This window comes from Oncorhynchus tshawytscha, unplaced genomic scaffold (genome assembly GCF_018296145.1).
Source record: "Oncorhynchus tshawytscha isolate Ot180627B unplaced genomic scaffold, Otsh_v2.0 Un_contig_19528_pilon_pilon, whole genome shotgun sequence".
Lineage (NCBI taxonomy): Eukaryota > Metazoa > Chordata > Actinopteri > Salmoniformes > Salmonidae > Oncorhynchus > Oncorhynchus tshawytscha.
The window spans coordinates 131,621-145,735 of NW_024609408.1; the positions used below are offsets into that span (position 1 = coordinate 131,621).

The 14,115-nt window shown below is 47.0% G+C and overlaps 1 protein-coding gene across 1 annotated transcript in view; it reads left to right on the top strand.

The window, feature by feature from the left end:
• Window positions 1–14,096, top strand: part of LOC121844745 — a 41,061-nt gene extending 26,965 nt beyond the window's left edge. The window contains exons 15-27 of the mRNA XM_042315187.1: window positions 1,364–1,641; window positions 2,736–2,899; window positions 3,073–3,210; window positions 3,720–3,814; window positions 4,498–4,631; window positions 6,114–6,335; window positions 6,553–6,735; window positions 7,276–7,388; window positions 7,524–7,618; window positions 7,763–7,856; window positions 8,132–8,327; window positions 10,492–10,652; window positions 13,212–14,096. Coding sequence (XP_042171121.1) covers window positions 1,364–1,641; window positions 2,736–2,899; window positions 3,073–3,210; window positions 3,720–3,814; window positions 4,498–4,631; window positions 6,114–6,335; window positions 6,553–6,735; window positions 7,276–7,388; window positions 7,524–7,618; window positions 7,763–7,856; window positions 8,132–8,327; window positions 10,492–10,652; window positions 13,212–13,403 — 2,065 coding nt within the window. The 3' untranslated portion in view covers window positions 13,404–14,096. The remainder of the gene's footprint in view (window positions 1–1,363; window positions 1,642–2,735; window positions 2,900–3,072; window positions 3,211–3,719; window positions 3,815–4,497; window positions 4,632–6,113; window positions 6,336–6,552; window positions 6,736–7,275; window positions 7,389–7,523; window positions 7,619–7,762; window positions 7,857–8,131; window positions 8,328–10,491; window positions 10,653–13,211) is intronic.
• Window positions 14,097–14,115: the final 19 nt, after the last annotated feature.

The following is a 14,115-nucleotide window of genomic DNA, read 5'->3' on the forward strand; positions in this document are numbered from 1 at the left end:
TACTAGAACAGACATTCTCATTCAAGTCAATGGTCCATTCCGTGTTGGGCGGTAATTCTATTCCTATAAATGTGCACTCCCCTCAACTGTGTCACAGGTACATATCACCGTACATGTAGGCCAGCATATCCCTATGGTGTGCACAAAACAAGACGATTTTGGCATACATGTTTACCTTTTGAGATTTTAAAATGTACCTTTTACATTTGATTGAGCTGACACAGTGGTATGAAATGTACCCAATGGTCATACTTAAGTAAATGTAAAAATAACTTAATAGAAAATGACTCAAGTAAAAGTGAAAGTCACCCAGTAAAATATTACTTGAGTAAAAGTCTAAAAGTATTTGGTTTTAAATGTACTTAAGTATCAAAAGTAAATGTAATTGCTAAAATATATTTAAGTATCAAAAGAAAAAGTAAAAGTATTACATAATTTTACATTCCTAATATTAAGCGAACCAGACAGCACGATTTTCTTATTGTAGAGTGCCAGGGCACACTACAAAACTCATTTGCATTTGTGTTTAGTGAGTCTGCCAGATAAGAGGCAGTAATGATGACCAGGGATGTTTTCTTGATGTGCTTGAATTGGAAAATGTTCCTACCCTGCTGCTAAGCATTCGGAATGTAACAAGTACTTTTGGGTGTCAAGGAAAATGTATGGATTAAAAAGTACATTATTTTCTTTAGGAATGCAGTGGAGTAAAACTAAAAGTTGTCCAAAAAAATCTATAGTAAAGGTACAGCTACCCCAAAAAAACGACTTATGTAGTACTTGGGACTTGAAAGTATTTTTACTGAGGTACTTTACACCACTGAGCTGACATTACGTAATATTGTTCTGTGTCGTGTGAAGTAAACAAAACAGAAAAGTATTTTTAGACCATGAAAGTTGAGAAATTGTCCCTCCCCGTGTCTGGAGCCTATTATCGTAATGCAGACAGGCAGTTCTTTGGGACGCCTATGCCTCTGTCTGTCACAACCATTACCAAGGTCCTTATCTAAGACTTGTTACAGGGCTGGTGCTGGGTCTTGTTACTCCAATGAATGTCTCCAACTGTGTATAATGACCCACAGAGTTAATTCTGCCCTGTCACAGAGAACCATGCTGATAGATAGGAATTGATGGTATGCTGCTACTGCCAGCGAACTCTGTACACTGTAGGTTTTTCTGTCAGTTGGTGGTTGGTTTTGTACATAGAAATAGATCCTTTAAAGTGTATATTCCCAAGTCAAATCATTCAATTTCTATGATGTAGTTATGGGTGATTATGTTAGGGAGGATGTCTGCATCAGTGTGTGTGTGTTTATACAATGAGTGCAATAAACATTAGGATCTATGTGACTCTCACTCTCTCCAGGTACGCTGACGAGCTCCAGCGCTGGAAAATGTGCCTGGGCAAACACAACCGGACGTTCACAGAAGACCCGGAGCGGTGCTTCGGCGTGACGGGCATCTACCGCCATGAGGGCTTCAAGTACCCCAAGTTGCCCACGGTGGAGTTCGACATCGCCCTCGTCAGGCTGGGTGGGGAAGTGACCCCCAGCGATCAGATCTCCTACTCCTGCCTGCCCTCCCTGGAGGAGGTCCTGGAGGAGGGCAAGAAGTGTTACGCCACCGGCTGGGGAGATGAGACTGGTGAGGGGTTTGGGACGTCCACGATTTGCTGTGACCTCTTTAGTCTCATGTGAGGATTTGGATGCGTCCCAAATTCCACCCTATTCCCTATATAGAGCCCTATGGGCCCTGGTCAAAAGTAGCACAGTGCATAGGTAATAGGGTGCCATTTGGGACACAGGCGTTGTGTAGTGAACATACAATCAATGCTATGCCATCGGCTGTGGAGATGAAGACTGGTGAGGGCTTGAGATGGTTTGTGATGTCTGCCATTTATTGTGACTCCTATTGGAGGACACCATGATATTGGAGGGGTAGCCCAGACCAGCGCCTATCAACCCAACACCTTATGCTGTGATCCAAATCTCTTGACGAGGTTGCTAGGGGTTGGGTTAAGGGTGCTACAATATGCATTGTGTAGATAAGTGGGATACAGTCAGAGCAAGGATTGTGACCTAATTTTGCTGTCAGAAAAAAACATATGACTCTTCCCTTCCACAAATATATACAATCATGTACAAGTTACAACAAAATACAACAATCCATCCAACCACCATAATTCATTCCTTGACCAGTTTTCCTATTTCCATACTGCCAATCCTGGTTCCAGTTCTTCCGGTGCTTTCACCCCCTCTGTTGGTTAACAATTGAAAATACATCCACTGAATTTCAACGTTGATCTCGCTGTATATGTCTTTGGCTGCGTTCACACAGGCAGCCCAATTTTGTTCTTTTTTTGGTTCACTAATTGGTCTTTTGACCAATCACATCAGATCTTTTCAAATCAGATCTTTTTCAGAGCTGATCTGATACCAACTAGTGAAAAAAAGATCGCAATTGGGCTGCCTGTGTAAACACAGCCTTTGTTTTCTATGAAAAAGCATCTAAAAAGGATTAGTCTAAAATAAATGTCAAGCACTATCAGTTGATAACAGTAAATTAACTGTAGAGACAAACTCATTTATTTTTTATCAGGCGATTCCATGAATACCAAAGTATCTGAGGACCAAACAATAAATTAACCAGTTCTATCTTTTTTAATCAGGTGATTCCATGAATGCCAAAGTATCTGAGGACCAAACAATAAATTAACCAGTTCTATCTTTTTTAATCAGGTGATTCCATGAATGCCAAAGTGGCTGAGACCCTGAACCAGGTGGCCCTGCCGGTGGTGCCCTTCAACACCTGTAAGAAGATGGACTACTGGTGGTTCCAGGTCAAGACCTCCATGATCTGCATGGGCTACACCTTGCCTGACGAGCTCAAGTCTGTCTGTCAGGTACTCAAGTGGGATATATACCCGCATAGTATTATACTGTATAATTCAAAAACTTATCCATTGACTTATGCAGTGATTACATGATACAAAAAAATGATTTGATTAATTTTGTCATGGTTGTGTTGATGATGTCATCAATATGAAGTGCTGTTGACCATCATCATGTGACACAGGGGGATTCGGGCGGTCCCCTGGTGTGCCAGGACTCTGCCAACGCTCCCTGGGAGGTGCACGGCATCACCAGCTTTGGTCCCAATCATCCAGCTCTTGGTCCCAATGGCTGCATCATGGACCTTTATTTAACTAGGCAAGTCAGTTAGGAACAAATTCTTATTTACAATGACATCCTACCCCAGGCAAACCCTAACGACGATTGGCCAATTGTGCGCCGCCCTATGGGACTCCCAATCACGGCCAGTTGTGATACAGCCTGGAATCGAACCAGGCTCTGTAGTGACACCTCTAGCACTGAGATGCAGTGCCTTAGACCGCTCTGCCACTCGAGAACTGGTTCCAACCGGTCTAAATCGGTTTCTAATATCAAGCTTTTGGGTTGATTTGGAGTAGAGTGACATCTTTTTTTCTGCTCCTTTCTCTCTCTTTCCCTCTCTCTTTCCGACTCCCCTCTTTCTCTCTTTGTCCCTTCCTGTCCTCCCTTCAACTTACTTCCCATCCCCTTTCCTCCTCTCTTTGTAGCATCTGGCTGCGGCGGGCCAAAGGACATGGCTGGCGAGAGCGGCGTGTTGTCCAGCATGGGGCACCCGGGCAGCTACAGTAACGGTGCCCACTGCCAGTGGCACATCAAGGTGCCCGACGGTAAACTGGTCCACCTGCACTTCCACAACTTCTCCCTGGAGGACACCCAGCTGTGTCTCAACGACAAGGTCACCATCAACGACAGCTTAGCCAGCCTAGGTAATACAGCCGTATGTAAGGGTCTTTGGTGTGTGTGGGAGAGGGGGCATGGGTGATATGGGGTGTGTGTGTATGTATGTGGCTTGCGTGAGCACACACACCCTGTCTGACGATTAATTTGCGGGGTCACTTGTGTCTGATAAATGAGATTACTGTGTGCTTTATTGTGTCTCACCTCAAACACGTCAATGACATTACTTTCCAATATGATTAAGAGTAAATTACATTTCAGAGTCAAGTTGTTTGCTCTGGCAGCCGTACAACTGACTGGAAGGCAAGATGAAACACTGTGACAAGAAAGCTGTAACAGAGAATGCTCTTGTCTCTTCAACAACTGATATGCTTTGTCAGCCAGGACACGTATTGATGGACTTGATAATAGGCTAGTTGAATATCATTAATCACAGTAGACAGATTACTGTCGTTATCATAATGACAGTTGTAGATTAAGGCCCAGGAGACTATGTTTGCACAAAAGATTCAGCCAACAATGTTTGATTAGCCTTTGAAACCCTTGATTTGTCTCATATCAGAAGAAAGATCTTGCTTCTCTCTATCCTGTCAGTACATAAGAAGGAGAGGAGACCAATTAAGTGATGCACTGCATGCCTCCTTATGACCCCTTAATGTATCTTTATAACCTCACCACGTCACCTTATAACCTCCTTATGTCTCCTTGGTAGGTACCTACTGCAGTCACATTCCCCTCAGGACCTAGTGAGTATCGGTGACAGACTGAGCCTCTATTTCACCTCCAACAACAAGGTGGTGGACACCGGCTTCAGGGCCTCCTGGAAGGCTGTGGACCCCAGCCAGGGTGAGTGGAGCTGGGCTTCAGGGCCTCCTGGAAGGCTGTGGACCCCAGCCAGGGTGAGTGGAGCTGGGCTTTAGGGCCTCCTGGAAGGCTGTGGACCCCAGCCAGGGTGAGTGGAGCTGGGCTTCAGGGCCTCCTGGAAGGCTGTGGACCCCAGCCAGGGTGAGTGGAGCTGGGCTTCAGGGCCTCCTGGAAGGCTGTGGACCCCAGCCAGGGTGAGTGGAGCTGGGCTTCAGGGCCTCCTGGAAGGCTGTGGACCCCAGCCAGTGGAGCTGGGCTTCAGGGTGGAGGCTGGACCCCAGCCAGGGTGAGTGGAGCTGGGCTTCAGGGCCTCCTGGAAGGCTGTGGACCCCAGCCAGGGTGAGTGGAGCTGGGCCAGGGCCTCCTGGAAGGCTCTGGACCCCAGCCAGGGTGAGTGGAGCTGGGCTTCAGGGCCTTCTGGAAGGCTGTGGACCCCAGCCAGGGGGAGTGGAGCTGGGCTTCAGGGCCTCCTGGAAGGCTGTGGACCCCAGCCAGGGGGAGTGGAGCTGGGCTTCAGGGCCTCCTGGAAGGCTGTGGACCCCAGCCAGGGGGAGTGGAGCTGGGCTTCAGGGCCTCCTGGAAGGCTGTGGACCCCAGCCAGGGGGAGTGGAGCTGGGCTTCAGGGCCTCCTGGAAGGCTGTGGACCCCAGCCAGAGGGAGTGGAGCTGGGCTTCAGGGCCTCCTGGAAGGCTGTGGACCCCAGCCAGGGGGAGTGGAGCTGGGCTTCAGGGCCTCCTGGAAGGCTGTGAACCCCAGCCAGTTCCTTGTGGAAGAAGCCTCTAAGCACAGTTCTAGGATCAGCACCTTTAGCAACCCTCCTAATGTGAACATTCACCATATGGGCCATGGCGGAATACATATCTGACTTCAGATCACTGCTTAGGCACACCTTCAGTTTCACCACTAAGCCTAACAACAACATTTTTTGTTGTTGAATTTTTACCCCTTTTTCTCCCCAATTTCGTGGTATCCAATTATTAGTAGCTACTATATTGTCTCATCGCTACAACTCCCATATGGGCTCGGGAGAGACGAAGGTCGAAAGTCATGTGTCCACCGAAACACAACCCAACCAAGCCGCACTGCTTCTTAACACAGCACGCATCCAACCCGGAAGCCAGCCGCACCAATGTGTCGGAGGAAACACCATGCACCTGGCGACCCTGGTTAGTGCGCACTGCACCCGGCCCGCCACAGGAGTCGCTGGTGCGCGATGAGATAAGGATATCCCTCCCGGCCAAACCCTCCCTAACCCGGACGACGCTAGGCCAATTGTACGTCGCCCCACGGACCTCCCAGTCGCGACCGGCTGCGACAGAGCCTGGGCGCGAACCCAGAGCGCTGCGATGCAGTGCCCTAGACCACTGCGCCACCTGGGAGGCCAGCCTAACATTCTTATGGATTTACACAAAGTCTTTACACACAGACTCTCCCTACCCTCCTCTCCCCCACTTCCCCCTACAGCTTCATGTGGAGGTGTCTTCAGCAGTGAGCAGGGAGAACTCACCTCTCCCAACTGGCCTAACAACTACCTAGACCAGGCTGTGTGTACCTGGCGTATCTCCATCCCCTCAGCTTTGAACATCCACATTGTCTTCACCCATTTTGAGGTGCAGGCCGTGAACCAGCTGGGACAGTGTGTGGACTACGTAGAGATCTACGGTGGAGCAGGGTTGACCTCACAAGGTTGGTACCATAGCGATAACACAATAGAGATGCCATTAAAATAGAATTCATAGAGGATATTTTGTGGGATTTCTGCGAACTGCTGTGGATTCAAGTTACAAATTGTAATTTTTTCAAGGGTGCATTACTTTGATCAATGTAACTAAGTACAGTACATGTGATAAATCTACATTACTTCAATAATACTTTTCTTATTTGTGATTTGTTACCTGTGCAGATCGCTTCTGTGGCTTTGCGCCGCCCGCTGAGGTTACTGTCGTCGGCAACACGGCTGTAGTCCGTTTCCTCAGCAACAAAGCCAATGTGGAGAAGGGTTTCCGTGGTTACTGGACCACTGATCCCAACTTGTTCCCCACTCTGCCTCCCCCTCCCGCTAACCCATGGGACAACATCACTATCAGTAAGTACAACCACTGGTTAAGCACAGATCGAGGATCAGATTACCCTGACGCAAATCCTAACATGAACCATTAGGGGGAATAAAAACATCTGACCTTAGATCTGTGGCAAATGCAGATTGAAGACCATTTTACTGAGAATGTGTTTTTCTATGATTGTGTTTTGCTTTTCGTGTATTGATGTGAATATTGATGTGTGTATTGATGTGTGTATTGATGTGAATATTGATGTGTGTATTGATGTGTATACAGGGCTCATCTTTAAAAGTGACCTTGGTCTCAGCATGACTCTCTGTCAAAACTAAACTAAAAATGGCCAACTTCTACCTTCTCATGGGAAGTTCATCTGGACAACTGCTATGTTTACCACAGAGACATTGTCTCTAGGTACATGAATTGGAGCCTTGCCAGCTCAACCAGACTTCAGTTATAAGTCCCTTTCCAACAGCAAGGTGACATTTCCCACTGACTGACACTTTGAAAAGACTTTCATGAGTACTTTTTATTAAGTGTATATTGACCTGTCTCTCTTCTTCCTATAGGCTGGCCTGAGACGTGTGGCAGCCCTGCTGTACCCCCCAGTAGTGCCACCTTGAGAGTGGTCAACGGGGTAGAGGCTGTGCCCCACTCCTGGCCCTGGCAAGTCTCCATGCAGGTGAGGCCTGGGTTAGTGTGTATGTGTGTGTGTGTGTGTGTGCAACCGCGTATGTGCAGGACTTATTTGCAACTAGTGCCTACATGCATGTGTGTGCGTGTAATCATGTATGTTGATGAATCTCTCTCTCCTCAGGCCAGTCCGTTTAATCCCATCCCCTACATGCATGGCTGTGGAGGCTCCCTGATCCACAGGCAATGGGTCCTGACGGCCGCTCACTGCTTCATGGCGTAAGCACACACACACACACACACACACCTCACATTAACACAATATTCTATCCAATCCCAAAATGTGAGTAACAAGTAATAATAGAAACTCCCTTTAACTTTCTAACCTTAACCAAAAATCCCTTCTCCACCGACCCCATCCAGGCCTCTGGGTAACCCCACCTATTGGCGCATGTGTCTGGGTAAACACCACATGAACTCATCCCGGGACCTCCCTTCCCATGAGGCCTGCTACACGGTGAACAGCATTTGAATGTTTATTTATTGAGATATAAAAGCTTGTAATATCTAAGTATGAACTGTAATGTGATGTGTCTCTTTCTGTATTGTTATTGTTTTTATCTCCTTCATTCTTATTGATTTTTAGGTCGATTCTTATTGATTGACTTCATTCTTATTGATTGACTGTAAAGTAGGTGGCGATTCTTATTGATTGACTGTAAAGTAGGTGGCGATTCTTTTATTTTCTTCTTCTAAATAAAGTTTCATTTGATTTGATTTCTTTGACTCCAGGTGGACGGCATCATCAGGCACAAGGGCTTCGTGTACGAGCAGGACAAGACGGACATCACTAACGACATCGCCCTGGTGCATTTGAGCTCTGAAGTCAACATGACCAGGGAGATTAGTCCCGTGTGTCTGCCGGCGCTCGGCGCCCTGATGCCTGCTGGGAAACCCTGCTACGTCACGGGGTGGGGCGACGAGAAAGGTATGTGTTTTAAAAAAAATGGTTTTAAGGAATAGTAGTTCATCAATAGGCACACTCGTAGGTGCACATACAGACACACACCCTTGCAATTCAGATACATGACACACCACTTCAAATACACATTTGAAAATACACCATTTAAATACACGGCACATATTGCATAGCAATACCTAGCTCTGCTGAGACTAAACATTTAACTATTTTATGATGCTATCACATCAGCAGCCCCAAAGAACCTCTCCTCAAACTGACATTGATAGCTCCACCCATCTCACACAGCTCAGGGCATTCAAATCAAATCAAATCCAAATCAAAAGTTTATTTGTCACGTGCGCTGAATATAACAGGTGAAATGCTTACTTACAGGCTCTAACCAATAGTGCAAAAAAGGTATTAGGTGAACAATCGGTAGGTAAATAAATAAAACAACAGTAAAAAGACAGGCTATAAAAGTAGCGAGGCTATAAAAGTAGCGAGGCTACATACAGACACCGGTTAGTCAGGCTGATTGAGGTATATGTTCATGTAGATATTGTTAAAGTGACTATGCATATATGATGAACAGAGAGTAGCAGTAGCGTAAAAGAGGGGTTGACAGGTGGTGGGTGGGACACAATGCAGATAGCCCGGTTAGCCAATGTGCGGGAGCACTGGTTGGTCGGCCCAATTGAAGTAGTAAGTACATGAATGTATAGTTAAAGTGACTGTGCATATATGATAAACAGAAAGTAGCAGCAGCGTAAAAAGAGGGGTTGGGGGCACACAATGCAAATAGTCCGGGTAGCCATTTGATTACCTGTTCAGGAGTCTTATGGCTTGGGGATAAAAACTGTTGAGAAGCCTTTTTGTCCTAGACTTGCCAGGGGAATAGGCCTTGTCGTGCCCTCTTCATGACTGTCTTGTGTTCGGACCATTCTAGTTTGTTATTGATGTGGACACCAAGGAACTTGAAGCTCTCAACCTGCTCCACTACAGCCCCGTCGATGAGAATGGGGGCGTGCTCGGTCCTCCTTTTCCTGTAGTCCACAATAATCTCCTTAGTCTTGGTTACGTTGAGGGATAGGTTGTTATTCTGGCACCACCTGGCCAGGTCTCTGACTTCCTCCCTATAGGCTGTCTCGTCGTTGTCGGTGATCAGGCCTACCACTGTTGTGTCATCTGCAAACTTAATGATGGTGTTGGAGTCATGCCTGGCCATGCAGTCGTGGGTGAACAGGGAGTACAGGAGGGGACTGAGCACGTGCACCTGGGGAGCTCCAATGTTGAGGATCAGCGTGGCAGATGTGTTGCTACCTACCCTCACCACCTGGGGTGGGGGGTCAGGAAGTCCAGGATCCAGTTGCAGAGGGAGGTGTTTAGTCCCAGGATCCTTAGCTTAGTGATGAGCTTTGACAGTACTATGGTGTTGAACGCTGAGCTGTAGTCAATTAATAGATTTCCTCGCATAGGAGGGATTATAAGCAGGCTACAATATTAATGCAAAGCCTGGTGTTGGCTGACTGGGTGTGTCATGTTCTTTTCAGGGCTGATAAAGTTTTCATGAGGCCAGGTGGCACTCCACAGCACTGACACCACATATAGAGTCTGAATAAACTCAGCACAGTATTGACACCACGTATAGAGTCTGAATCAACTCAGCACAGTATTGACACCACGTATAGAGTCTGAATCAACTCAGCACAGCATTGACACCACGTATAGAGTCTGAATCAACTCAGCACTGCAGCAGATGACCCCAGAGAGAGACAAAGAAAGCACTCAACCCCTCACACTGTGACAAGGCAGTGACACACACAATGCTATATCTGACTCTAACATCTTCTGTTCTGTATCTGTCTGAGCTCCCATTGACTCTCAGTGATTACTCTAGTATAGGACTATAACATAGCTAGTAGACATACTGGATATCCATACATCAGTCATGTATAGAGATACAAGGAAGAGTGATATGTTAAGGCTATTCATAACGGGTTCAATGAGGATAGCGAGGCTTGCAAGCTAAGAAGCTAGCTAGCATGGCGACCATGTGATCATGTCCATGTTGAATTATACAGCAGTTGTAATGGTCATTATAGACATTTGCATGGGGAACATTACATGGGCATGCCTGTCTAGCCACTCCCCTAACTTGCCGGCCCTCCCCCTTGCTCCCATCTCTCTCCAGGTAGCCTCTTCCCTGTTGTATCTAAGAAGTTGAACCAGGCAGCCCTGCCCATCGTCCCCTTCGCCACCTGCAGTAAGCCAGCCTACTGGTGGGACACCCTGAGACCCTCTATGATCTGTGCCGGATACGAGTCTCCAGACGAGCTCAAGTCAGCCTGCCAGGTAGACTACGGACCCCTACCCAGCTACAGTGCCTCGTTTTGGGCAAGGGGAGGAACCGAGAGAGCCTGGTGGTACAACCTATTACCCAGAGAGTGGCTCGTTTTACGCTAGGAGAGGTTGGGAGAAGGCCTGGTTGTTCAACCCAACTAACCAGCTTTAGTGCTTAGTTTTGGGGTAGGTTATGGGGGTTGGCTGGTTGTATCACCTTGGCTTCGAAGAGACCAAGAGGCTTGTTATTATATTACACAATGATAATACAGTCCGGTGGTTTCTCCTGATTGGAATGCATTATGTAACACAGCACATAGCATTTGTTTGTGATCAGGCAGCCTTGATAATGGTTTAATTAGTTTGTTGTTGTGTTGGGACAGAGGACAAAGAGCATAGGAACTACATAGTTGTCTGTCATAATGAGGTCCATATGAATGACAGCAGTGTGAGTCTTTGACCTCCACGTGCTGCTATGTACACTGCTCAAAAAAATAAAGGGAACAGTAAAATAACACATCCTAGATCTGAATAAATGAAATATTCTTATTAAATACTTTTTTCTTTACATAGTTGAATGTGCTGATGTAACGGATGTGAAACGGATAGCTTAGTTAGCGGTGCGCGCTAAACAGCATTTCAATCAGTGACATCACTTGCTCTGAGACCTTGAAGTAGTAGTTTTTGTGGAGCGATGGGTAACGATGCTTCGTGGGTGACTGTTGTTGATGTGTGCAGAGGGTCCCTGGTTCGCGCCCGGGTATGGGCGAGGGGACGGTCTAAAGTTATACTGTTACACTGACAACAAAATCACACAAAAATGATCAATGGAAAATCAAATTTATCAACCCATGGAGGTCTGGATTTGGAGTCACACTCAAAATTAAAGTGGAAAACCTCACTACAGGCTGATCCAACTTTGATGTAATGTCCTTAAAACAAGTCAAAATGAGGCTCAGTAGTGTGTGTGGCCTCCACGTGCCTGTATGACCTCCCTACAACGCCTGGGCATGCTTCTGATGAGGTGGTGGATGGTCTCCTGAGGGATCTCCTCCCAGACCTGGAATAAAGCATCCGCCAACTCCTGGACAGTCTGTGGTGCAACGTGGTGTTGGTGGATGGAGCGAGTCATGATGTCCCAGATGTGCTCAATTGGATTCAGGTCTGGGGAACGGGCGGGCCAGTCCATAGCACCAATGCCTTCCTCTTGCAGGAACTGCTGACACACTCCAGCCACATGAGGTCTAGCATTGTCTTGCATTAGGAGGAACCCAACCGCACCAGCATATGGTCTCACAAGGGGTCTGAGGATCTCATCTCGGTACCTAATGGTAGTCAGGCTACCTCTGGCGAGCACATGGAGGGCTGTGCGGCCCCCCAAAGAAATGCCACCCCACACCATGACTGACCCACCGCCAAACCGGTCATGCTGGAGGATATTGCAGGCAGCAGAACGTTCTCCACCGCGTCTCCAGACTCTGTCACGTCTGTCACGTGCTCAGTGTGAACCTGCTTTCATCTATGAAGAGCACAGGGCGCCAGTGGCAAATTTGCCAATCTTGGAGTTCTCTGGCAAATGCCAAACGTCCTGCACGGTGTTGGGCTGTAAGCACAACCCCCACCTGTGGATGTCAGGCCCTCATCCCACCCTCATGGAGTCTGTTTCTGACCGTTTGAGCAGACACATGCACATTTGTGGCCTGCTGGAGGTCATTTTGCAGGGCTTTGGCAGTGCTCCTCCTGCTCCTCCTTGCACAAAGGCGGAGGTAGCGGTCCTGCTGCTGGGTTGTTGCCCTCCTACGGCCTCCTCCACGTCTCCTGATGTACTGGCCTCTCTCCTGGTAGCGCCTCCATGCTCTGGACACTACGCTGACAGACACAGCAAACCTTCTTGCCACAGCTCGCATTGATGTTCCATCCTGGATGAGCTGCACTACCTGAGCCACTTGTGTGGGTTGTAGACTCCGTCTCATGCTACCACTAGAGTGAAAGCACCGCCAGCATTCAAAAGTGACCAAAACATCAGCCAGGAAGCATAGGAACTGAGAAGTGGTCTGTTGTCCCCACCTGCAGAACCACTCCTTTATTGGGGGTGTCTTGCTAATTGCCTATAATTTCCACCTGTTGTCTATTCCATTTGCACAACAGCATGTTAAATTTATTGTCAATCATGTTGCTTCCTAAGTGGACAGTTTGATTTCACAGAAGTGTGATTGACTTGGAGTTACATTGTGTTGTTTAAGTGTTCCCTTTATTTTTTTGAGCAGTGTATTTTACCCAGCAGCTCTTGTGCTACTCTCAGTGTTGTTCTTTCCCTCTGTAGTGTGTTTTGTTACCGTATACCCTTAGTAGCCTGAGTACGTTGAGTACGTGTGCTTCCTATCCTATGATGTGAATTAATGTCTGAAAATAATTCACTAGCGATTATGTTCTTTGCGAGACTGTCCAACTCTTTTGGGACAGTTGCTGTTAATATTTTAGTTGTCATCTATAATTACATTATAATGTTCACTCTCCTTTCTCCTCATCCCTCGCTCCTCTCCTCATCCTCGCTCCTCTCCTCCTCTGCAGGGTGACTCAGGTGGACCCTTCGCCTGCCAACCCTCAGCCTCAGACCCTTGGGAGGTCCACGGCATCGTCAGCTTTGGCGCCTTCGGCTGTATCAAGGACAAGAAACCCTCTGTGTTCACCAGAGTGTCCTCCTTCAACGACTGGATCGATGATAACATGAAGAGGTTCACCTATGAGAAGTCGCTAAACTAAAGCGAAAATCACTGATCTCAGAACTGCTGGGGGATGTTGATTTAGTTGCTACCTAACCACAGATCTAGGATCAGATTATAATTACTCATCTCAAAACTGTTTCGTCAGGTTGGATAGTGTGGGTTGGAGTTGGAACCTAACCACAGAGCTATGATCAGATTAGTTTAACCTGACGCATAACATGATCTATTAGGTAGGTGGGAAATGATCTGATCCTGTCAGGGCAGATTGATCCTACAGTCTACACTCATTAAGGTTTAACACTACAGTATTTATACACTGCAGGCCCCAAGATGTTTCATCATATATTTCAGTCATTTAGCAGATGCTCTTACCCAGTGTGACTTAAAGGAGAAATTAGGGTTAAGTGCCTTGCTCATGGGCACATCGGCTGATACAGTATTTCACCTAGTCGGCTCGGGGTTTCAAACCTGGCCCAACACTCTTAGCCGCCAGGCTACCTGCCACTCCAGTAGGGAGGTCTAATACACTGCTGCACCACAGTACCTTATGGACATTAGGATTATACTGTGTATACCAGTACAGATGATTGAGGGAATACTTTTCGCATAATGTCTGCATATCAAACTCCTATTCTCACCATGTAGAAATATTGTAAGTAATGTGATCATGATTCATGTTGGAATTGCTTCCATTCTGGATCTTTGAATAAAATCCTTATTTTGCATATTTTCCCACTTCTGGAACAGTA